General features: G+C 44.4%; 1 protein-coding gene across 3 annotated transcripts in view; it reads left to right on the top strand.

Annotated features, from left to right (window-relative positions):
• Positions 1–4,418: 4,418 nt before the first annotated feature.
• PTPRG (protein tyrosine phosphatase, receptor type, G) overlaps positions 4,419–24,346 on the top strand; it is a 650,641-nt gene continuing 630,713 nt past the window's right edge. For all 3 annotated transcript variants that reach the window (XM_012720264.1, XM_004676019.2, XM_004676018.2), the window contains exon 1: positions 4,419–5,209. In XM_012720264.1, the coding sequence (XP_012575718.1) occupies positions 5,125–5,209 (85 nt within the window). In that variant the 5' untranslated portion in view covers positions 4,419–5,124. The remainder of the gene's footprint in view (positions 5,210–24,346) is intronic.

Raw genomic sequence — 24,346 nt, 5'->3', positions numbered from 1 at the left:
ACCAATTCACCTGTGTGCCATCACCATAGTCCAGTGCACTTCCCCTCCCCCATTTTTGTTCCCATTCCCCACTCCACCCCCATAAATGTCTTTAGTTGTTCATTATTATTATTATTGTTTTCTCCCCTGGTCCTTTATACTCCTGCTATGAGTGAAACCATAGCAGGTATTTTTCCTTTTCTTTCTTCTGGCTTATTTCACTAAGCATGATCCCTTCCAGCTCCATCCATGTTGCTGCAGAAGGCATGTGCTTATCTTTTTTGATTGCTGTTAACGCTATTTTAAAAATATTTATTTTATTTATTTAGCCATTTAAGAGCTGGGGTGTAGGCCAGAGGTATGGGGGGTGAGAGGATTCAGAACCCAGTTAGGCTGGTTTGAAAGCTTTGGCTTTACCAAGCTATACTCAAAATAGCTCAGCAGCCCTGAAGTAAGCATATTTCTCACAAGATGCCCAAGATTACTACCCTGTTGGAACTGGGTAAAACCTGTGAATGTGATGCCACAGTCACTGCGTCATAAGGTTAGAAGATATAGTTAAAGTGCTGCGATGGTTATTCCCAAAATGCCCTCATAGATAACTCCTGGGGTCACCCACTGGCTTTGAAGAGGTAAAGCTGCTATATTGGGAGGAGGATGCAGGTCCTGAATCTTTAGAGGGAGCATTAGCTGAGATTGAGCCATGATCAAAAGTCAGCAAGAAAATAGGGATCTCCACTGTACAGTTACAAAGAACTGGATTCTGTCAACAATCTGAATGAGCTTTGAAGAAGACCCTCAACCTCAGATGACTCCTCTCCAATCCTTTTTTCAATCTAGTGAGATTCTAAACAGAGCCTCCAGCTATAGCCCAGCTTCCGGTGTACAGAGCTGTGAAAGTAATGTTTGTAGTTTTGTTTTTTTTTAAGATTTATTTATTTATGCATACAGAACTGGGGTACAGGCCAGAGGTGCAGGGGTGGTAAGAGGATGCACTAGAGACAGAGTGGGGAGCAGAACAGGCAGGCTGACTAAGTACACTTCTGAGGCAAGCAGTGGATGGATCAGGAGAGGTCTGTCATGCCATGTGGATCATCTCCTGGGCAGGGATTGAACTCATGCTGAAGTGGCTTTAGCTTCTTAGTGCTGTGCTTTATCTTGCTGGGGTACCAGGGAAGGCCCTGTTTATAGTTTTAAGTTGCAGACCTTGGGGGTCTTTGTTATCAATACCAGCACTTTCTGTTTGGAGTCTCTAATCAGAGGAGCCCCTCCGTCCTTTTCACTTCCAGGGCCCTTTATATTAATTCTCCTGGAATGTTCACATAGTTTGCAGTCCCCTCGATGCTGTGCACAAGCGCGTGCGCGTGTGCGCACGCGCGCACGCGCGCGCGCGCGTGTGTGTGTGTGTGTGTGTGTGTGTGTGTGTGTGTGAGAGAGAGAGAGAGAGAGAGAGAGAGAATCACCATGCAAGGTCAAGGTAGTACCTTTGTGGGTCATTTATTCCACCAATATTTTTAAAAGATTTTATTTATTTATGCATACAAGAACTGGGATACTGGCCAGAGGTGGGGGCAGCAGTGAGAGGATTCACCAGAGACAGAGTGGGGAACAGAACAAGCAATACAATGCTGCGGGGAGCAGCTGCCTAGACAGGAGAGGTCTGCTGCGCCATGTGGGTCAGCTCCCTGGGGATCCAACTCATGCTGCAGTGGCTGTGGACAGCTTTATAGTGCTGCGATTTAACCTCTTGCACCACCAGAGAGGACCCTCTACTAATATTCGATTGATGTCCTGGCATGTATAGGCTGTCCTGTAATTGGCTATGGGATGAATGAAAAGGCATTCATGTGGTATGCCTGTGAAATTTTATTTTTTAAAAAGATTTCATTTATGCATACAGAAATGGGGTACAGGCTAGAGGGGTACAGGTGGAAGAGGATTCCTCAGAGACAGAGTAGGGAGCAGGACAGGCAGATGGTCAAAGTACACTGCTGAGGGGCACAGCGGGCAAGAGAGGAGAGGTTTGCCCATCACCTTGGGGGATCAAACTTGCACTAAAGTGGCCGTGGCATGGCTTGGCTTGGCAGTGCAGCTCTCCAACCGGCTGTGCCACCAGGGAGGGCCCAAAATTTTATTTTTTTAGGGAACCAGTTGGGCCTCATTGTGTGAGGATACTTCAAGAGTTGTTGGAGATACATTTCATCCCTGCGCCCCAGGACAGTCACCAGCCCAGAACTAATTTGATTTGAAATTTTAGTTTGGGGCCTTCTAAACGAGTATAGTGGTAATTCAATCTCCAAATCAATGTGAAGTTTCCCTACTCCAATGCCATTTTCCCCAGCCCACATTTCAGTGTTTTCTCAGAACATCATTTCTTTGCTTTTCATATCCTTGGAGGCACAGAGGCCTCAGAAGCCCAGCTCTGCTACTCACTAGCTGGGAACTCATTGTTTTATTTTTCTGAACATGTTTCCTTGTCTGTAACATTGGGAAAATCATTCTTAGACCTGGCAGAATTGTTTTAATAACTCCATGAAACTGTAGCATATATTTTGGGATAGCAAACGCCACGAAGTTCACATGCTTTGGGCTTTTTTGTTCACGTCCCTGTTTCAGGTAGGCCCAACATAATTTAAATGTTCGATAAATTCATTGTTTTATGGAAAGAATTCAGTACAGTGCATGGTTGAATAGTAGGTATTCTAAAAATGGTAGTGTTCGTTTCCTCCACTTTGCAAAGGAGGAAATTCTCCTGAAGGTGTCTAATTAGGTGTTCTGACTCAAAATCCAGGGACTCCCCGGGTTAATGGCCCGATCTTTTAATAAGGCAGGCAGACACGCAGTGGTCACTCTGATCATTCTCAATGGACATCCTTAAATGCAACACTCCCAAGAAAAGGCAACATTGCAAACATTTAAAGGGAAGTCAGGTTTCCAACAAAACCAGGAAGAACCAAATTCCAAAGCAAACAAACTCAACTCATTCTCTACCCTGGGGAGGGTGTTCACCCCCTTTCTGCTAAAGATAGAGCGTGGGCCCTCCCCGGGAACTTCCTGGCTTTTATTAGTTTGTAATCCCAAACGTAACTTTTCAAAGGTTTTTCTTTTTGGAAGTGTGGGTGTGAAACTGCTTCCCTAATCACATCTTGCGAGGCTCTCCGAACATCTGTATATTATTTAAAAACTGAGCATCCGGTCGGGATGTTGGGTGGGTGGGGGACTCAGGTTGGCGGGATGAAACAGCAGGGGCACGTTATTAATATGTCAGGATGGCTTTTAAACAGAGGCAGAATTAGTCGAAAATTACAAATGCCTAATTACGTTGGCTCAATTACACGTTTAATTAAAAGCCCGCCTCCCCCACTTTTAGTATCCGCGTAAGAGGAAAAAATAGGGCCTTTAGAAGCCTAAAGGATAAGGATTTTCTCACCACGAGCGGAGAACAGGACTCACTACAGATTAAGCCCCGTCCTCTCATTTCCCGGGACGCCTTTTGGATTGCTAAAAAGGCTGCCGCTCCCGGGGTAGCTGCCAGGAAATCGGTCCTACCCCGCGGCGCCGCTTTCACCCAGCCGGGGATAACCGGCACGCTTTCTGAGTCCTCTCCATTCCTAGGCCGAATTGCGGGAACCTTCAAGTCTGTAGAGTTGCGAGTTGGGAAACTCTGTCACCAGTTCTTCATGGCACCTAGAACGGGGTAGTGGGCTCAGAAGGGGTGGATTTTGCAAGCCTAGGATCGATATTCCTCCATTTCCCCCCCTCTCCACCCCCTATTCGATGATTCGGCCAATGGAAACCCGTGAAGGAAAAATTAAAATCAACTCAGCCTAGTGCAAAGGCCGCTCTGCTTTGTTTCCAAGCTAGGGGGGGATGCGCCGGGCTAGGGGCGCTGAGTAGGGAAAGCGCGGGGCGCGCCCTGTCACAGCACTGCCTAGGCAATGGAGCCCTACAGAAGATCCCCCTAGTCCAGCTAGCTGTCCCCTCTCCTCTGATCCGAGCATCCCCGCCCTTCCCGCCCCAGTTCCGAATTCGTGAACTCCGCGGACCAGGGGAGACCCTGCTAAGCACGCGCAAAGCGCGGTATCTTTAAGAGCTCAAAGAATGGTAATCTGAGGGGTACAAGACGGGTGGTTCCGGAGACTGCTGGCCTCCTCTGTCTCTTTGAGACTGGGCTAGAGTTGCCCGCTTGCCCCCTTCAAGCTGCTACAGCAGACCCCACAGGACCGGGGGAAGCACGCAAAACCACAGGGCAGCGGAACCCTCGGAGGCGGGAGCGGAGCGCGGCTGCTTTAAGAGCGCGGAGCGCGCGTGCTTGCCGCGGGCTGTCCCGGCGGCGCGCCCCCGCCACTGCCGCGCGCCCCTGCTCGTGCGTCGCCGCCGCCGCCGCGCGCCCCCAGCTCGTTCGCTCGCTCGCTGGCTTTAAAGTCTCAGCCAGGATCCATGCTCACATGTTACTTCCTGTATGGAGGCATGGCCAGTTTCCAGCCCCGCGCTCCGCTTTCCTCCCCAGCCTGCACCGGAGCCACAACTTTCAGGAGCATGGACTGAAGGCGCCCTCGCCTCAGCGCCCCTCTGAGATCCTTTGTATTTTCCTCCGTTTCCTCTGGCGGTTTCTATTTTGGGGGGCTCGTCGCTCCCCCCGCCTCTCCCCTCCCCTTCCCCGCTCGCAAACATGCCTCCTTCCTTCCCGGGGCCCTGGAAGGAGCTGCCTGCCTGAAGCCCAGAGACGCTGCGCCGCGCTCAGCCCAGTCGCTGCGCTGCCGACTCAAGTTGGGGATCCTCGGCTGGTCGCCGCCGCCGCCACCCGCGGTCTCTGCCCGCCCGGGGCCCCAGGCATCGCAGCCGTCCGCCGACTCCTCGCCCTGCCCGCTCGACTTGCTGCCTTTTGAACAGAAAGCAGCCTTTCTCCGCCGAAGATCGTTCCCAGCGTGGCTCCGCGTTCCCGGTCACTTTTTGAGATTTTTTCCGGGGGACGCCCGGCGTCTTCCCGGATTCAGGGGGGACTCGGGCCGCGCAGCGTAGGGGGCCCGTGGAGTGGGTGAGCACGGGGAGAGCCGGGTTTAGCGGAGGCTCGCACGGAGGCAAGAACTTATTCAACAAGTTTACCCCCCCCTGCCTTTCTCTTTTCGATGTGCGTTTTCGGACATGCGGAGGTTACTGGAACCGTGTTGGTGGATTTTGTTCCTGAAAGTCACCAGTTCTGTGCTCCATTATGTCGTGTGCTTCCCCGGTGAGTGCTGGCTGCCGAGGGGACGCGGCCAGGGCCGGCGCGCGCGGGGGATGCGGAGTTGTCGCCGGGGCTCGGAGCTCGGGCGCCCATCCCGGAGACCCTGGAGAGGATGGAGGGGGTCAGGGTGCCCGGGGAGGAGAGTGGGGTCCCCGCTGCTGGCCCTCGTGGCTGGGGCTGGTGGTTGGGGAGGGTGGAAGCAGGAGTGGCCGGTGAGTGAAGGAAAGGGACCGCAGAGCTCTGCTCTCTTGTGCCTGGGGGACCTGGAGGTCCCCGAGAAAAAGGGTCCTTATCAGTCTCTGGTGCGGAGAGCGAGGGCTCTGGGGAGGTTGGAGACAGGGGCCATTGGGAGGGTTTCTCTGTGGATTGGGGCCCCAGGGTGTGCCTCCCGCCCAGGTGGGGAGTGAAGCTCGGTAGGAGAGACTTGCCCTTCTGCTTCCAGACCCTTTGGAGAGGCTGGCGTGTTGTGTGGAGTAGGGAGGGGGTGAGATGGGGGTAGAAATCGGTGACTGGCCTTGGGGGATTGGGGTGTTAGGAGCAGTCTGTTTTGGTCTCGTGGGCCGGAGCGCGCCCCTCTCGGGGCTGAGGCGCGGGCTGCGCTGCGGTGCCCGCGCGAGATAGCCTCCCCAGGCGTGGGGCCTGGGACGCGGTGGGAGGGCAGGGATCAGGCATTTCATTGAGACCCGTGATTCTCAGAGCTCCGGCTAACGGCCCCGTTTACCCCACAACTCTGCTCCTGGGGCCCGCTCGGGTCTCCTCGCTGAGCGGGGGGAGGGGAGGCGGGTCAGCGACTGGGTTGCTGTTCGCGCCCAGGCGTATTTCTTCCTGTCTCGCGCGCCCTGCCTACCTTCCAGTTTGCCCTTTTGCAGGCTGTGCGCTGTTGGCGGACCCAGACCGGCTCCTTTCTAGCTAGGTTAAGACGGGAACGGTATATTGGCCGTTGAGAAATATATCGCTGCACGTAGAGGTGTGCGACTCGCTGACCCTCTACTTGAAACCTCCAGTGACTGACCCTCCTCTCTTCCCTTCTCTTCGGGAGGGCAGAGGCCAGCAGCCTTTCTATTCCCTCATCCCCCAGCCCCCTTGATGTCTGGACCTCTCATCTGGGGCTGAGGCCATTCTTTGCCCTAGCCCGGGGAAAGGGTGGGAAGAAGGGAACGATTCGCTTTTCAAACGTCCTCTCCCAAAGACAGAGAACCCGGCTTTTCTGCTCTCTCATCCACCAGCTCCTGCTCGCTCGGAGGTGACTTGGTTATTGAACCAAGAAAAGGGACGTGCCCCGAGGTTTCTGGTCACAGCCTCCTGTCCCTTCGCGGACCGAGCGCACGGGTTTGGTGCAGCGGGTACCCCGGCTCTGTCGTGCGCCCTGAGCGCGGGCGCTCGCGCAGCCCTCGCGGACTAGCAGCGAGTGTCTCCTTTGCTGGCACGGGGATGGCCTTGAGGGGCAGAGAGGTAAAGCACAGTCTTTTCGTCGTTATCCCCCTTCCCCTCTGCGCATCCTCCTGCTTCCGGAACTGCTAGCCACAGCTCAGAGAGCCAGTTCAATTGCCGAGGGGAAGGGCGCGTGTTCCCACAAACCCTGAGGCCTGGGGTGTGCCCATCTGGCTCCTGCTTCCACAGGAGGTGGGGGCCAACCGAACTTTACTCCTTACAAATGCCCTCTACTCCTTAAAAGACTGCAGCTCAACATTTGTGTTAGTCATTTGCCTCTTTTAGACTTTCTTCTTTGCCGTGTACTTGCCGGTCGACTGGACTCAGTTGTGCACAGTGGGTCAAATTTTATAAGGGTCCGGCTTTAATAGGGACAGTAGGAGGCAGCAGGAGAGCAAACAGCCGTGCGAAATAAGTGGAATTTCGGATTCTACATTAACCTTTTTTGGCCAGTGTATTCACTAGGTGAACTGGCCGTGATTTTCTTTTTCTTGTTACCGGAGGAAGCGTGAAATGCAACATAGGACCGTCAGTGATACAGCTTTCCAGGTGCTTGGACAATTTCCTCTTCCTCATTTTCTTTTAGTGCCCACGCTGCAAGGTAAATAGCTCCCTTGCCCGGGAGCAGACGAGTGAGGTAAAGGGAAGGGAAGTGGTGTGAAACTCAGGGCAGAGGGACTTTGGTTGAAAGAGTGGCCGCTGGAGAAGGGTACACAAACGCTGGAAAAGCATTTGGAATCCAGAGAAGTTAAAATGTCATAGTCCTGGAAGACTCAGCCTCTCCCTTCTCAGAAGGTGTCGGGACGCCGCTGGACCTCAGGGGGCGCTCCCGAGCCACTTTTCGGGCTCCTGCTACCTTCACTGGCCCGGGTCTTTGCGGCGGGGCAGCAGTGCTAGTGTGGTTGGGGCCCAGGAGGTTGGGTTCCTAGGTTCTGCGACTGTGCATGCCCCTTGGCGCGAAGCGGCCTCAGTTTCCAGCCAACTTGAAACTAGGCGGCAGCCCAAGTTTGTTTTGGGACACCTTTTTCTCCTGACATAACCTCGGAAGCGTTTTTTTTTTTTTTTTCCTGGTTTACACCAAGAGTAGAAATTCTTCTTGTTTCAGCTTAAAGTCCTTGTGAGAACTTAACGAAAATCCCTTCTTATTTTATTTGTTTCAGAGATACACCAACTTTTCCATTGCATTTGAGTTCTCAGATCCTGTTTAGAATCCATGGTGGCTGTGATTTGGAAGGGTTTTGGAAACAGCCCTGGCACGAGCCTTCCCCAGCGGATCAGAAACTGGTTTATAATCTCTCAATAGCGAATGGCAGGGTGAGACCCTGTCGCGGTTATTGTTTCAAGTGGTGCTTCCACTTTCCAAAGCCGAAATGTTGGCAAACATGATATAGAGCATAGCGTGCTCTCTTCGCCTACATCTTTTAACAAATTACTGTATTATGGAAAAACTCTTGAAAATAGAAAAATATAATGGACGCCCCCCTATTATCAACTCTTCCATGTTTTAGACCACTCCCTCTTTCCATGACACCTCATTTTAAAGCATGTTGAAAGCATTCACACACATACTCCATTTAGGCATTGGGTAGGTATTGCTAATCATTGAGGATTTTATGTTTCCAGTAGGATATAAAATGTTACCAGGGGTTAACATTTCATGTAGTTTACATTCATTAGCTATTCAGCAGAAGCTTAAATATTTTTTATTGATTTCTTTTTCTTTCCTCAGATTGAAACATTTCTCTTTGATTCTGATATGTTTTGTGCCGTAATTACATTACATCTAGAAGGCTGATGTTGGAAACACTTAATTTGGATAAGCTTTGTTGTGTTCCTTGGATGTGTCAGAATCTGAGGAGTCATGATTGATGTCTGGTGAATTTCCCTTAAGCCATCTTAGTGTATTTGCATGTTCGTGCTTTAATACTATTGGGCATGGGGTATAGCCTTATTAGAAAATGCAAAAGTAGTAGCTGTAAGTCAGCAATCTTGTACGTAGGAAGGAAGGGAGAAATCATGCAGTCCCCTCCTTCAAATGTATTGTTTGAAAATGAAGACTCTTTAATCCAGTCCCTCTGACACACTAATGGAATACAATCTTTGATCTTTCTGACTAACCATGTTCATATTATAGAGTTGATGAAGTTAGAACATTAATATAAACAGGCATAACAGGACCTTTTGGAAATAGCAGAGGTTGCTATTGCCAGAGGCAGAAAGGTTATAGGAAAGGTTAGTAGAAATAAGAAAAAGAACTATCCAGTAGTGAAACTTTGAGTATCTCCCCTTAATTATGGACCTGTTTTCATGCTGTGATAGGGAATGCTGATGACTTAATTCAGCAAAACAGAAGAACCCTTTCAGATTAACTTTTCTGTTATTCTGAAAAACTCTCAAGTTAATGTAGTGTACTCAGTTGTGTAGCAGTATACCAATTGGAATGAACTTGCCACTTATGTCAGATAATTTAAAATGCCCCAGAGCATAGTTACTAGGGACAGGCTATTTTACTACCTTCTCTATTTTTTCTGGAAACTTGACCAAAATGACAACACTTAAATTAGTCTTACACGTAGGTGAAGAAAGCAAATTAAATATTGCTGGTATGTCATTGCTTTCTCTTTCCTATTATGGTGAGAATTGTTTTTTTTTAATCAGAATTTCCACTTAATATTTTACTGATAGCACGCAGGACAACAGTGTCATTTCAAAGTGGTACAAAAATTAAAACATGAGTGTGCAATCTGAATTACAAGGTTTAAAATATTATGGTGAGCATTTTCATCCTGAGGCACATCTTTCATGTCGTCACAGTTCATAAATCAAAGCTTAGGAGGGAAATTCAGACCATCTGAAGTTATCTCAAGAGTGCTTGATTGATTGATTGGTGTGTTTTTGGTCACGGGCTGACCACTATGGGGTGATGGGTGGTAATTACTGAAACTGCATTTTGGCTATATCTGTACAGAATAAAAGACCTGTGTATTTGGTAATATTAAGGAAGGCAAGGCATTATGCCCGGTCCCACTTTTAGTTCTGCTGTGCTTGATGTAGGCGAAATTTGGGTTACTGAGGGGCTCTGGAAAGTGAGAAGAGCCTGCCCCCAACAGGCTGTGAGATCTTGTGGAATTCAGCGGCAGTCACTGAATTTGTTTCAGAATGACAAGTGCATTAGGCCCTCTCAGGAAATATTTGCAAGTGATTCAAGCTGAGATACCTCTGGTTCCCTGTCTGAGACGCTGGAATAAGTATCTAGTTTGCAAAGCACTGAACTCAGTATTGTGGCAGTGTTTCCTGGACATAGAAGATCAAATACACGTGTGTATAAAAAAAGTTATTTGTTGAATGTTTTGACTTTTTTTTATATTGTGATGACACAGTGTTGTAACCAAAAACAGCACTCCAAAAAAAGATGGGTGTTTTAAAAGCTCTTTTAACTTCCCCTAGTTTTTTCCTATAGGTTCTCAAAATTTGATTGAAACTTGTCCCAAATTTCCAAGACCACAGAATTGTAAATGTTTTTTTTAAAAAAATACATCTGGAAGTATTGTGGGTGAGATTTATCTTAGAAAATTATGATTGAAATATATAACAGATAAATTTGTGGTTTGTTCATATGGGAAGGATGCGAGGTTTATGACCAAGGGCTGTGCAAAATTGTTTTAAGTAGCTAGGGGGCTCTGTGTGCTGTTGACTCTTTCGGGGACACCTAGAGATGGAGGGGCCTTTTCATCTGGTATCTGTCATAGCAGAATGTTTGGTGTTGTGACAGGAAAAATATATACAGTTAACTCTTGAACATCAGCAGTTGAACACCAAAGGTGGGTGCCCTTGATTCAGTTGCCTTATAAACTGATGGTGTAAACTTACTGTATTGTAAATGTATTAGTATGTATATTTTCTCTTCCTTCTGACTTATTTTTTTTTCTCTAGCTTACTTGGTTTGGGGGGAGTCAGTGTTTATGCATGGGCTTGACTGTACATGGCTGGGTGCGCCAAACCCTGTTTTGTTCAAGGGTCTGTTGTCATCTTTGTGATTTGACTTGCCAGCCTCGTGCAGGTTAATGGTGTTTTTTGTTTTGTTTTGTTTTTATGACTACCTTGATGTGACTATTTTGAAAAAAAATACAAAGTGCTTTGAGGGCTGCATTACAAGAATGACAGATGACCAGTTTCCAAATGTGCTGTTTCTTTTTTCTTTTTAGATTATTTATTTATGCATATAAGAACTTGAGTACAGCCAGAGATGTGGCCAGCGGGGGGTGAGAGGATTCACCAGAGACAGGGGGGAACAGAGCAGGCGATGTAACTGAAACGCACTGCTGAGGGGAGCAGCGGGGACAGGAGAGGTCTGCTGGGCCATGTGGGTCAGCTTCCTGGCCGGGGATCCAACTCCTGCTGCTGTGGCTACACGGCTATGGAGAGTTTCATAGTGCTGCATTTTAACTCCTTGTACCACCTGGGAGGGCCCTGTTTTCTATTATGAAGCCTCCCCCCATCTGAATTGGGTGATATTAATGTTGTATTTGGGGGAGATGGGGAATTTTCATAATGAAGGAGAACTTTGGTGTCTGTCAGCCAGCTTATGTGTCACCACACTTTTATCAGCAGATAGCAAGCAGAAATCTTGTAAGAATCTAGAAGCTATTACTGTTTTTTATTTCCTTCCTAATGGAGTAGCTATCGAAAGCTGTACAGAATATAATGAAATCTGTAAGCGTATGGTCTGGGAGCTAGCCTGTCTTGACCATCACTTGACTATGCTACCTGAGACTTGAAAAGTGGTTTAATCCTTTCTGGGTCTGTCCCTTGCCTCCTGTCTGCAATGGTTTAGTGATAGTATCCTGATTTTTAAAATTTGGTTATGATTCTGATCATCACTGTGGGTCCCCCTTCTCCCCCACTCCCCTAAGGACAACAGATTGGCCTCCTATAATTCTTTGATTTGGGTACTAAATTTCAAAGGTTTTCACATGTGCTGTAGACTGGTGTCCCAACTTCACCTTCCTGTTGCCAGCTCTAAGCCCTGTTTGTTACGCGGACTTCTGACTGACTCCCTTAGGTTCTTTTAGTTTGCTAGAGCTGTTCATGGAACTCAGAGAAACAATTACTTACTGGATTGCAGCTTTTTTTATAGAAGGTTCTAACTCAGGAACAGCATATAGGAACAGCCAGTGGAAGAGACTCTTGGGGTAGGTGTGAGGAAAACGTGGGGCACTTCTCTGCTACCTCCAGATACACACTCTTCCCAGATCTCATGTATTCATGGCCTAGAAGCTTTCTTGTGTCTTTATGATGACTTCAGTATGCAGTATGGCTTTGTAGTTCATTGGTTATTGGTGATGGATTTGGCCTTTCATCCCATTCTGAGGTTGGGATTTTGGGACTGACAGTTCCAAACTCTGTAGTCACAAACTTGGTTCTCCCAGCAGTCAGTTCTCATCCATAATGTCAGTTCTTTAACATAACAAAACACCTATATGTTTTCTTCACTTAGGAAATTAGTTTTAGTAGTTCTGTGTTAGAAATAGTATGAAACTAGACATTTATTTCTTATTGTAAATTGCAGTATCACAATGATAGCTAGTTATCCATTAACCAGTTTTACTTGCTGTACCCAGATTTCTGGGCAGGAGTGTATGGGCAAAGAAAAATGGAACTGAAAGGACAACTGTATGTAAAAACAAAACTTTTTTTTTTTTTTTTAAGATTTATTTATTTGTACATAGAGAACTGGGTACAGGCCAGAGGCTCAGGGGCGGTGAGAGGCTTCACCAGAGACAGAGTGGAGAGCAAAACAGGCAGAGCAAAGAAGTACACTGCTGAGGGGAGCAGCGGGCGGGTCAGAAGAGGTCTGCCGCGCCATGTGGTCTCCTCCAGGACAGGCGGGAATCGAACTCATGCGGAAGTGGCTTTAGCTTCTCAGTGCAGTGCTTTAACCCGCTGCGCCACAAGGGAGGGCCAACAAAACTTTTTTTTTAAAGATTTATTTATTTATTCATACAGAACTGGGGTACAGGCAGAGATGTGGAGGGTGAGAGGATTCACCAGGTACAGAGCGGGGAGCAGAACAGGCAGATTTACGAAGTACACTGCTGAGGGGAGCAGCGGGCAGGTCAGGAGAGGTCTGCCGCACCATGTGGATCTCCTCCGGGGAAAGCGGGGATCGAACTCATGCGGAAGTGGCTCCAGCCTCTCGGTGCTGTGCTTTAACCTGCTGTGCCACCAAAACTTTTTTATTTTTTAAAAAGGCTTGTAAACGTGGGTAATGAATTTTTTTTCCTCCTTTAACTTAGCTTTGCTCTTGGGGGTGAAAGAGTAAGGGTTGACCTGAGGACAACCTATGTGAAATTTGTAAGATGGTTGCATTTTGAGTTTTAAAGAATGGCAATGCCTCAGTGCAGGATAAGGTATTTGATCCAGCATGAGAGTTTTTTTTTTAGATTTATTTATTTATGCATATAGAACTGGGGTACAGGTCAGAGGTGCAGGGGCTGTGATTCACCAGAGACGGAGCCGGGAGCAGAACAGGCTGACTGACAAAGTACACTACTGAGGGGAGCAGTAGGAGAGACAGGAGAGGTCTGCTGCGCCATGTGGATCACCCCTGGGGAGGGGATGGAACTCACATTGAGGAGGTGCCTCTGGCCAGCTTCATGGTGTTATGCCTTAACCTGCTGCGCCACAAAGAGGGCCCCAGCATGAGATTCTGTACTCCCCTTACTTACACTGTTAAGAGTATCTAGTTTCCCAGCTTAAAATGTGAAGAATGTTTTCTGAAGGCCAAAAAGGTGCCTTCTGGATCTCTAAAGTCCCTGTGTGGTATTAGCCTTTGTAAAAAATTACTTGTTCCTTTACCCAGGATGCCAGTTCATTCTTGTGAAACCCTCTAGACTGCGGAACCAATAATAAAGGAGAATGTGTTTGCCTGGTTTTGATTTTGTGCCACTAATGGGAAGCAAACAGTAGTCTTTGGGTGCCGCTTTTATTTTGTACTCCTGAACACACTCCTGTCTCTGTCTCCATAGCTTCATGGATTCAGAACTACACAGACATACACACCATGGAGTGCTCTTGCCCTCTAATCAATTTTTTGCAAACCGAAATCAGCATGATGGCTTTCTGGTCAAACAACAAAACGTTAAACTACTGGACTTGGCTATATTTGGGCTGTAGCAAAGTGACACAGTTGGCTGCTGAAATCTAGCAACTAAAAAAGAATAAATGAAAGCATAATTCATGGAATATGTAACACTTCCATGTGAGAAAATAGGGCAACTGGACTTATTTTTGGGTCCATTGTACTATTTTCTATCAAAGAGTAAAGTCAGTTGTCAGTTGGTCTTGTAGTGGGTATACTTTTGCAGAATGGTTTTATGAATAGGAGAAGTACTTGAATTCTCATGCCATTCCCCCCCCCCCCCCCCCCCCCCCGGTGAATTTCAGTGTCCTTAAACCAGATAAAGCCATCAATTGGGATGCCTTGGATAGAGGACAGTTACAAGCACTTTTTAGTATAAAAGCATGCTCCAGATTAGTGAGAAAATGTTACTGATTTTTTAGGAGTCAGATTAGTCAAGAACAACAAGGATATATTTACAGAGTAAGTTATTTATAAATGTGTTCTTTTAAAAAAAATTACATTTTCCAGAAGTGTTTCTATTCTCTGAGTGTAGAAGCTAAGCCCTACCCTTGTTACTGAGTAGCTGACCTACCTTGGGTAAATTACTTGACATTTCTTGTAAAAGTGAGGTTGGGTGGGATTGGGGGTCTGTACATGGGTAAAAATTCACATATTTACATACCTCTTGTTCATGAATTACACAAAGACCCAGTGGCCAAAGTTGAAATTCTTGGTTGCAGTGATGTTAACTGGGGCAAGTGGATATTTTTTTTAATCTCTAAAATGGAAATAGAAAGTATTTGCAACTCTCTAGGCACTAAGCTATTTATATGCTTTTTTTCCTGCCTGGAAATTATGGATATAAATTATGAGTGTTCCCACTTTAGAATGTGGAAACTAAAGGTAAAGGAGGTATCGTATGTGTACGGTTAGCTCTATTATGAAGTTGGGGTGGCTATATTATTTCTCTCTAAACGTTTTAGGCTTATTTTGAATTTTAGACGACTTACTGTTTGCTGGAGTCAGTTTTTCCAAATTGTACAGGAAGGCCAATTATAAGACAGATTTAGCCTTTCCTATCTCACTGTACTATTTTCCCCATTGAAATAAAGGTGTCTTCCTGTAGTTGCTACAATTAAATAAGGAAGTAATGCAATTAGTGTAGGATTTTATTTGGTTACATTGAAGAGATGACCTTTCAGCAAATTACTTTAGCTTCTGAATAAGCTGATAATAAGTGTGGATTGAGTGGTTTTGTTGATTGTGAGCTTTTGTATTCTTCTTTAGACTGATCTAAATGATTTAATCTGTAATTTTTAACTTCTGTTTGCTGTGTTGAATAAAATTACATTATAATAATGACCGTCCACATGTGGACTGTAGGCTCAGAATCAGGACTTCAAGAAAAGGTCTGAGGAAGTTAGTTGTACTTGACAAGAGGTTGCTTGGGTTTTGGATTTTTCCTCTGAAGTCAAGCACCGGCAGTGGGAGCTAGCCAGACCTGCTGTGGAATTTGGGGAAGACCCCCAGCTTCTTGGGGGTTGTTTTCTTTACCCTTAACTAAGTGGCTTCTAAAGTGCTGCTGGAATATTGATTGTTGATTACAGCCTGAACATTTGGGAAAGGTTGTGGCTTTTTTGCACCTTGCAAGTTAAATGCCTGGTGCATGTTGTATTGTGATGCATGAGCTGTGCTTGTTGTTAGCTTGTCTCTGAGACTTTGCTTCCTAAAGTGCTGTCTAAGAACCCTTTGATGATCTCCCTAACCTTGCTACTGAATATCTCAAGGGAGTAGCAAACATAGTTATAGGAGGATCTTGGCTAATGGAATGCCTATAAGCTTATTTATTTGTTTGTTTGTTTGTTTGTTTTAAAACCTTGAACCTACTCCTGGAATCCAGGCAAAAAATGGAATTTGCTCATATTAGTGAAGTTTTGTATCACTGTTGAAACTAATGTGCCTTATGATTCCGAAAATGGAATTGGATTTTTTTTTGTCTAAAAATAATCCATAAAGCTAGTTAAGCTAGTTCTGGATCTTGTGTCTGATTCTGGAGAAGAGAAGTAGAGAAAGGACAGCCTTTTGGGTTAGTTGGAGCTCTGCAGGTGACACCTGGCCAGAAGTTTGGTATCAGTTCTATTTGTCATGCTGTGTTTAAAAGAAAAAAAATTGAATTAAAAATTGAGGCATTTAATATTCATGCCATTGACAGGTATATCCTGAGTGTCTCACAGTGTACCAAGCATTGTTCTAGGCCCTGGGACTGGGGGTCGGGGGCAGTAGTGACCAAAGCAGATGGAAACTCATAGGAATTTCCCATACAGACCTTGGTCACTCTTGGCAAACTTGAAGGTATTGCAGCATAGGACTTGCCTTCTTTCTTGGCAATAACACTAAGATGGAAATAAATAATAGCTGCCCTCCTGAGAGGGGGCACTCACCGCCTTAGTGGTTTTTTTACAATACTCAGCTGGTTCCCTGGAGGATCTTGCTACCCTCCTATAAGTGTTTTCTACCTGAGGGGCAGATTTTTTGTTGTGCTTGCTTGGGGGGTTTATATGACCCGAACTGGTTGGTGTGCATGTGTGTGTACGTGCTAGTGTGGGCATGGACATTGTTGGCTGAAATAACTTCATTCTTACCATTCAAGCCTATAAAGCTGAAACTCAGCTATTCTGATTGTATCCCTTTTTGGCTTTGCAAATGGCCTGCTGCTTGGATATTTCACAGTAATGTGGCAACTTCTATTGGTGAAGCTAAATTGCAGTTGGATTTTCCAATTAAAATAAGTTGTTTTTTGAAAATCTAATTTATCATTTGATTTAAGAACTAGCTCCCTTTGCCATTTTCTTGTTACTGTACTACCCAAGAAGAGGATAATATGGGGGGGTGGGAAGAAAAGGGTCTAAGAGAGTTAAGACCAGTCACAACTAATATCGTTGGGACTGAGTAAATTAATACTGGAGATGTACTTTTAGTGGGTTCCTTGCCAAATATCTTAATTTTTTTCACACAGTATCACTACCCCACTAATTTTTTACATGACTCTCAAGCATGGATTTCTAATATATGATGGAAATAGCACTTATCTTAATTTTTCCAACAATAACATACAAAAACATGACTTTATGCTAGGTACAGTCTTTGGCATGGACAGATAGAAGATTGGGGTGTGTGATTTTTTTTTTTTTATTCCAGTGTGTCTTTAAGGGATCATATATAATATACAAAATGTATGTGTGATATACATAAATTGTTCCTGTATGATTTACTACCCTGTTAGACTGTCTGCTTTTTGAGAATAAGACTTTATTCTTCCTTTCATGTGCTGTATCTTAAGTATCCAGGTATTTGTCATAGTTGAGGACTGAAAGAATGAACAGGTGCTTTTTAAAACAAATATAGGGCATCTTATAAGATACTTATGTTATTTGTGGTTTCTAGAAATTGTACATTGATTGTGCCTTCTTAAGAGATATGACAGGCAAGGTAATAACAAATTTCTTGAGAATTCAGAATGGCTGTATTGTCATGTGTTTTTCTTCTCTAAAAAGGGAGAAACCTATGTTTGTACCTTCTGTTGCTGATCACCAAGGTGTTTATTGTTGAAAACAGTGTTACCTTTTGATGATCACAAACCTTTTTCTTTTTTCTCTCATGGAATAATTTAGGCTAAATTCTGTAAACCTGGTTTTTATCGTATCAGATCTTGTCTAAAGGGTTGCTGCAGGAGTTGTAGACATGCTTGTTTCTGCTTTAGTTATTCTTGAATTAGTGACATAAGGTATGCAAAGGGCAGTAGAGCTTGCTAGAGCTAACTGTGGAGTGTGAAGATGAGTGTTGTTCTGTTGCTTAGAGTGCCTTTGGGTAAGGTTGTTCTGGAAGAAGGACTTGCCGGAGCTAGTTTTGCTTGCTTGACATGTGTTGGTTCACCACCGTAGCTGTTGCTCTGCCTAAGACAGATGTGAACTGGTGCATCATTGGGGGATCCGAGTGTGCTCAGGCAGGGGCTAAGTTTTCGAGAACACATTGCTATTCCATACCTGCCCTGTTTGATTCTTTTTCCAACCAGTTGTTGGAAAGACCATGAGTGGAGGTTGTGGAAAATCTCTTTTGACAGTTTAGGTATCAGCCCCTCATTCTCAGTTGGTCATTTTGTGAGAAAGTTGCTGAAATTACCTCATGTGATAGAGGGGAGGTAAAGCAGGCTTAGAGTTCTTTCTGAACATTTTATTTTTTTAAAAGATTTATTTATTTGTGCATACAGAACTGGGGTACAGGCCAGAGGCACAGGGATGGTGAGAGGCTTCACCAGAGACAGAATGGGGAGCACAACAGGCAGATCAACGAAGTACACTGCTGAGGGGAGCAGCAGGTGGGCCAGGAGAGGTCTGCCACACCATGTGGCCCCCTCTGGGGCAGGCGGGGATCGAACTCAGGTGGAAGTGGCATTAGCTTCTTAGTGCTGTGCTTTAACCCTCTGCGCCACGGACGGAGGGCCTCTTTCTGAACATTTTTAAGAATGTGCATTTGAAAAGAAAAACTCCATTTATGGAAGCATCTCAACTGATGTGAGAAAAGTTGCTGTTTCTTAGATTTCTGACTGCATTCTGGGATGTTGAGTGGAGGGAAATTGACTTCTAGAGAACCTGCAGGAAATGTAAGTACTCTGACCAGATAAACAGAAGAATTTGTGGAAATAACTTACATGTCTTGGGATCTTTAGCAAGATTTTGAGGAAATGAGACTTGAGACAGGTGGATTCGATGAAAGGCCAGTGGTAAATGCATGACTTTTGGATTGCACAGATCTGTCAGTCAAGTTAAGAACTGAACCAAATTTGTGATGATTCCTAGCTTTGTCCTGTATTTACTTGAACCAGTTAGTTACCCATATTAGTTTTCTCATTGGTAAAGTGGGAGTGATGAGAGTTGCAACCTCTCAAAAGTCCTTGTGATGATTACATGAGATCCTGTGTACAAAACATCAGAAAAATGTCAGGCCACTTCTCCCAAGAGGAAATGCAGATGGCCAACAAGCATATGAAAAAATGTTCAACATCACTTGTAATAAGGGAGATGCAAATTAAAACCACAATGAGATACCACCTCACCCCAGTGAGAATGGCACATATTAAAAAAAGTAGCAACAACAAATGTTGGTGAGGATGTGGAGAAAAAGGAACTCTCCTGCACTGCTGGTGGGAATGCATGCAAACTAATACAACCATTATGGAAAACTGTTTGGAGGTTTCTCAAACTGCTAAAAACGGAGCTTCCATATGACCCAGCAACCCCACTCCTAGCTATCTACACAAAAGACACAAAAATGCTGATTCAGAAAGATACCTGAACCCCCATGTTTATTGCTGCTTTATTTACAGTAGGAAAGACATGGAATCAACCCAAATGCCCAAAAGTAGATGACTGGATTAAAAAATGTGGTACATATACACAATGGAATATTACTCAGCAATCAAGAAAGATAAACACATGCCTTTTGCAGCAACATGGATGGAGCTGGAAGGGATCACGCTTAGTGAAATATGCCAGAAAGAAAAGTAAAAAGACCGGATGGTTTCACTCATAGCAGGAGTATAAAGATCCAGGGGGAAAAAATAATAAAAATAAACAACTAGGGCATTCCCTGGTGGCGCAGTGGGTTAAAGCACAGCACTAAGAAGCTAAAGCCACTTCAGCATGAGCTCAATCCCCGCCCTGGAGGTGACCCACATGCTGCAGCAGACCTCTTCTGGCTTTCCTGCTGCTCCCCTCAGCAGTGTACTTCATCGATCTGCCTGTTCTGCTCCCCACTCTGTCTCTGATGAATCCTTTTACCACCCCTGTACCTCTGGCCTGTACCCTAGTTCTGTATGCATAAATAAATTAAAAAAAAACAAACAACTATATAGCAGAGACATTTTGCGGGGGTGGAGTGGGGATTAGGATAAAAAACGGGGTTGGTGGGGAGAGAGGGGAAAGTGCACTTGACCATGGTGATGGCACATGAGTGATTTGGTGATGGGAAGCCCATGGGGATTACAACTGAGATGGAAAAAGGCACAAAATGATGTCAAAATAAACTATTAAAAATTAAAAAATAGAAGAGCATCAGGCACGTAGGATATAAAGGGGATGTGCTTTTAATAAGTTGCTGAAGATTTATGACACAAAAGATTGTTTAAATATGCTCTGAAATTAATGTCATTATACTCTAAAAGAGGTGGAAGAGCTGGAATTCAAGGAGAGTTGAAGTTCTACAGTTAATGAAGTGGCGGAATTGAATTTGAACTTAGCTTTCTGAATGCTATGGTGCTTCCTTCTGTGCTAGCAGAAGATGTTAGATGAATTTAAGGCACACATGGATATTCAGGAACATTTTCTGTTGTCTGACTTACGAAAGATGATGATTAGATTTTAATTTGCCCTACCTGATCACAATTAGAAAGTACAGATTTAGAGCCTTGCTCGGTATTCTCAAAACTGAAATTACCTATATGACGTAGGGTATATATGCCTAAGTCTGGGTTAAGGTGGGACTCATCATCTCCTCAGGGTGCATAATGATAGAGACAGTGAAAGTTTTCAGCACATACGTTTGTTTTCTTGTTCCCTGTATAATTTTGCAGTTTTTCAACCTAGGGATTAGACTCACATGTAGACATTGCTAATCAATCACTGAGGTTTTTCCTTGCTAAAGCCTGATTTGGATCTTAGACTTATTGTATGAGGTGACCTAGGAGAGGACTTTAAAGACTTTTGTGCCATTTCAGTGCTCTTATACTAGGATACCTTAGTTAGCCATTCTTGAAAATAGCATCTGCAGAAATATATCCAACAGGCTTATGTTCTTGCAAATAGGTTTGTTGCTACTTGGGCAATTTTTAAGTATAGAGCTATTTTGAAATTGGCTTGAAAGACCCGTTATCAATAGCAAGTACCATGTTCAGAGGTTTCCTTATCCATGAAATTGATCTGGGCTTATATTTGACTCCCATTCATTCATTCATTCAGGGTAAAAAATTCAATTTCTTGATGTTGGTTACGTCATTATAATTGGTGAGTTTATATAATAGAGGTTTACAGGTCTAAAATTAGTTGCTTATTTTTCCTTCAAAGCCCTGAGGTTTTGCATGAGATTATGGGTTTTGTATGACTGTTTATTTTAAAGTGACACCTTTCTGAATTCTCATGTATTTTAAATGAGTATGAAGTATGAGCTTGGTGACAACAGATTTTAAAACTGTGACTTACTAATTAGTTAGATCCTATCATTTGTTGTTTATATTTGAAAAATTATCTTGTGTTTACATTGAATCAGTTCATTTTCACTTCAGCTTATTTCTCAAAATCTGAGTGATCTTGTGATTGGTCTTACTTATGATAAGGAAGTTGATTGGAAAGTAGGCATAAAAGGCGGATTTCTTTTGTGAAATTCACATCAGATAGATGTGTTGTATGTGGTAACATACCAAGTGCTTAGATGGCATCAAGCAATCCCATATTTGCTTTCCGGATATGGACTTAACCTTTTTTTTTATATTCAATTCTTTTTAAGACTTCTTTTCTTTTATTTATTTATGCATCCAAGAACCTGGGGCATAGGCCAGAGAGAGACAGAGAGAGAGAGAGAAAGAGTGTGTGAGTATTCACCAGAAACACAGTGGAGATCAGAACTGGCAGATCTATTGAAATACACTGTTGAGGGGAGCAATGGGTGAGACAGGAGAGGTCTGCTGTACCTTGTGGGTCAGCTCCCTGATGAGGGACCAAACTCTTCTCAGTGTCTAGTGACTGCTTGGTAGGGCTAAGACTTTAACCCTTGCACCACCAGGGAGGCTCCTGAATTTGACTGCCTTAAAGATCCTTTCTAATGTTGAGCCCCAGCTTATGTATTATGAAATGTCCATAGAATTTTGTATTTTATGTGTTGCCATTAGCCATGTGTGGCCATTGGTACAACAAAGGTGACTCATCTAAATTGAGATGAGGGCCCTCCGTGGTGATGCAGTTGGTTACAGTACAGCACTTTGAAGCTAGCTGAAGCCACTTCAGCATGAGTTCGATTCCTGGCCACGGAGGTGATCCACATGGCATGGCAGACCTTTCCTGTCTTGCCTGCTGCTCCCCTGAGCAGTGTCTGCTTGTTTCAGTTGATCTGCCTGTTCTCCTCTCTGTTTTTGTTGAATCTCTTCCCCGCCCCCCCCCACTTCCTGCACCTCTGGCCTGGACCCCAATTCTTGTATGCATAAATAAATAAATACTTTAAAAAATAAATTGAGGTGTGGTTTAAGTTTAAAGTACACTTTGAATTTCAAAGATATAAAAAAGTATATAAAACATCTCATTAAAATTTTACATTGATGGTGTATTGAAATGACAATAGTTTAGATATATTGAGGCATGTGGAGTCTATCATTAAAATTAATATCGCCTCTGTCTTTTTACTCTTTCATGTAACAATAATTTAAAATTACATGTGTGGCACACATTTGTGGCTGCATTGTATTTTTACTTGACAGTGCTGGTCTAGAATGATTTTTCGCCTTAGCTCATCTTCCAGAAGTACATTTCATAACTATAGTCCTCTGAGTAACAGTCCTTATTTCTTCTCTAATCCCCCTGTCTTCAAAACATAGGGACAAAAAAAAGGGACTTGTCATTGGTAGAGAGGGCTGCCATTTGGAAGATACTTTTCCTTAGAAAGAGTGGAAGCTGGGTGTTGGGTTAGTGAGTTGGGGCAGTTTAGTTTTGTGGGCATGTTTGTTCATCTGTGAAACGGGGTACTAGTGCATGCTGGAAGTTGATTAAGAAGTAAATGAGGTAAACTGCCTAAGGCATTCTGCACAGTCCTGGTGAATAAATAAGCAATTTAAAATAATAGTTATTTATTTATTTTTTTACCTTCTCTTGAGTGGGCATTTATCAGCATCCTGGCTTTATTTATCTCCTCTTTCTGGTTCCACTTGGTGCTATACTGTGGGACCTGTGGAGAGCTGCAAACAGATCTGTGTGTTGTTAAAATGCCAGTCTCTGCTGCTTAGGAAACTCAGGATAGTATAAAAGTACCTCAAGCATTCTATTTGAGCTCATGCTTGAAACTTGAGAGGCAAAAGGACATTGGAGATCTTCGGAGATTGCAAATGGCCCACAGAAACTCCTTGACAGGGGTGCTAATCCTTGCAGCACTCATTTCCGCTTTCCTGGTGGAGGAGACTGTAAATTCCTTCTTTTAGCACTTCAAACCCTTGCCTTTTCTCTTCTGTGTACTTTACTTTATTGAGACCCAAGTTTCAATAGCCAAGTTCATACCAGGTCCAAGCTCTGGCTATCAGTCATAAGCCATGAATTTGCTGAGATGCCTTAGGTGGTGGTCTCTGCATCTGTAGAATGTAGAGGTGGCCAGACCCTCACCCTCACTTGTGTTTGGGTCCTCTTTTCCAGCAGAATGTTAAAATGTGTGGCTGTTCCAAGTAGAGTAAATATTTTGTACTCACTAGCCTGCTACTTAATTTGGAAATAGTAAATAAAGAGAACTTGAGTGCCCAACAAACACACTTTTAGCAGGAACCTCAGGTCTGGGTCCCGTGTGTCAGTACACATTGGCTGGCCAAGAACTTGGGCAAAGGTGGGTGATGCTGGGACTGGGAAAACCCATCCTTGTTTAATTGTTTTTCAGATTCTGTCTGGGAATGCTTCCTTCCTAGGGAACATTTGGCAGGGTGGACACAGACCCTTTGTTTGATGCAGGTGATAAGAATCTGAATTTCAGTTGTAAGTACTTTTATGAGGGGTAAACAGCATGTTTCAAGTTAGTCTTGAAGTGAGGGAGTTGAAGGGGCAATAGTGGGTCCTCAAGCCCCCCACCCACCTCTGAGCCTACCTGGGAGCCCCAGGGGAGGGTTACAAGGGTACCCATTATGTGGGCACAAGGGAATGGGGATAAGAGGCTCTCTGAGGACTTTCTCATTCTCTTTGCACAACCAGATTTCAGAGTGACTCTTAAAGTCAAATAATCTTTCAGACCATTTTGTCCACATGGCGATTTCTTGTTCCCTCATGAAGGTTTCAAAGTAAACCTATTTTCAGGGGTGATCTGATCACCTGTATCTGTCACTGATGACAGATGTATTAATGTGTGCTGGGATTAGTTAGAATTTTCTGTTGAGCCCTGATTTCTACATAGGAAAACCTGAATCCCTCTGCACCTATTTTTTCAGGACTGAGGGAAGGAATCTGAAATTGTGCTCTGACTCCTGTAGGCATTGTTTAGAGTGTGGGTTGGCTGAAACATAAACCATCATTTACTGAGTATCTGATATATATGTGTTGTGTAACTTGTGAGGGACAAGTTACACACCTAATCTGGACACACCTAATCTGCAATTCATCCTCTATTTCCTAAGGGTGTGAATAATGTTCTGTTTAGCTAAGAACTAGTGATGGAACCTGACTTCTGACACCAGTCAGTGAGTTTTCCCTAACAAAGGGGTGCTTTTTTTTTTTTTTTAAAGATTTATTTATTTATTCATATAGAATTGGGGTACAGGCCAGAGTTGCAGGGGCAGTGAGAGGATTCAGCAGAGA

Source organism: Condylura cristata, unplaced genomic scaffold, assembly GCF_000260355.1.
Source record: "Condylura cristata isolate star-nosed mole 26May11 unplaced genomic scaffold, ConCri1.0 scaffold00004, whole genome shotgun sequence".
In the NCBI taxonomy this organism is placed as follows: domain Eukaryota; kingdom Metazoa; phylum Chordata; class Mammalia; order Eulipotyphla; family Talpidae; genus Condylura; species Condylura cristata.
The sequence above is the reverse complement of the archived record's forward strand: the minus strand, read 5'-3'. Positions and strand labels throughout refer to the sequence as shown.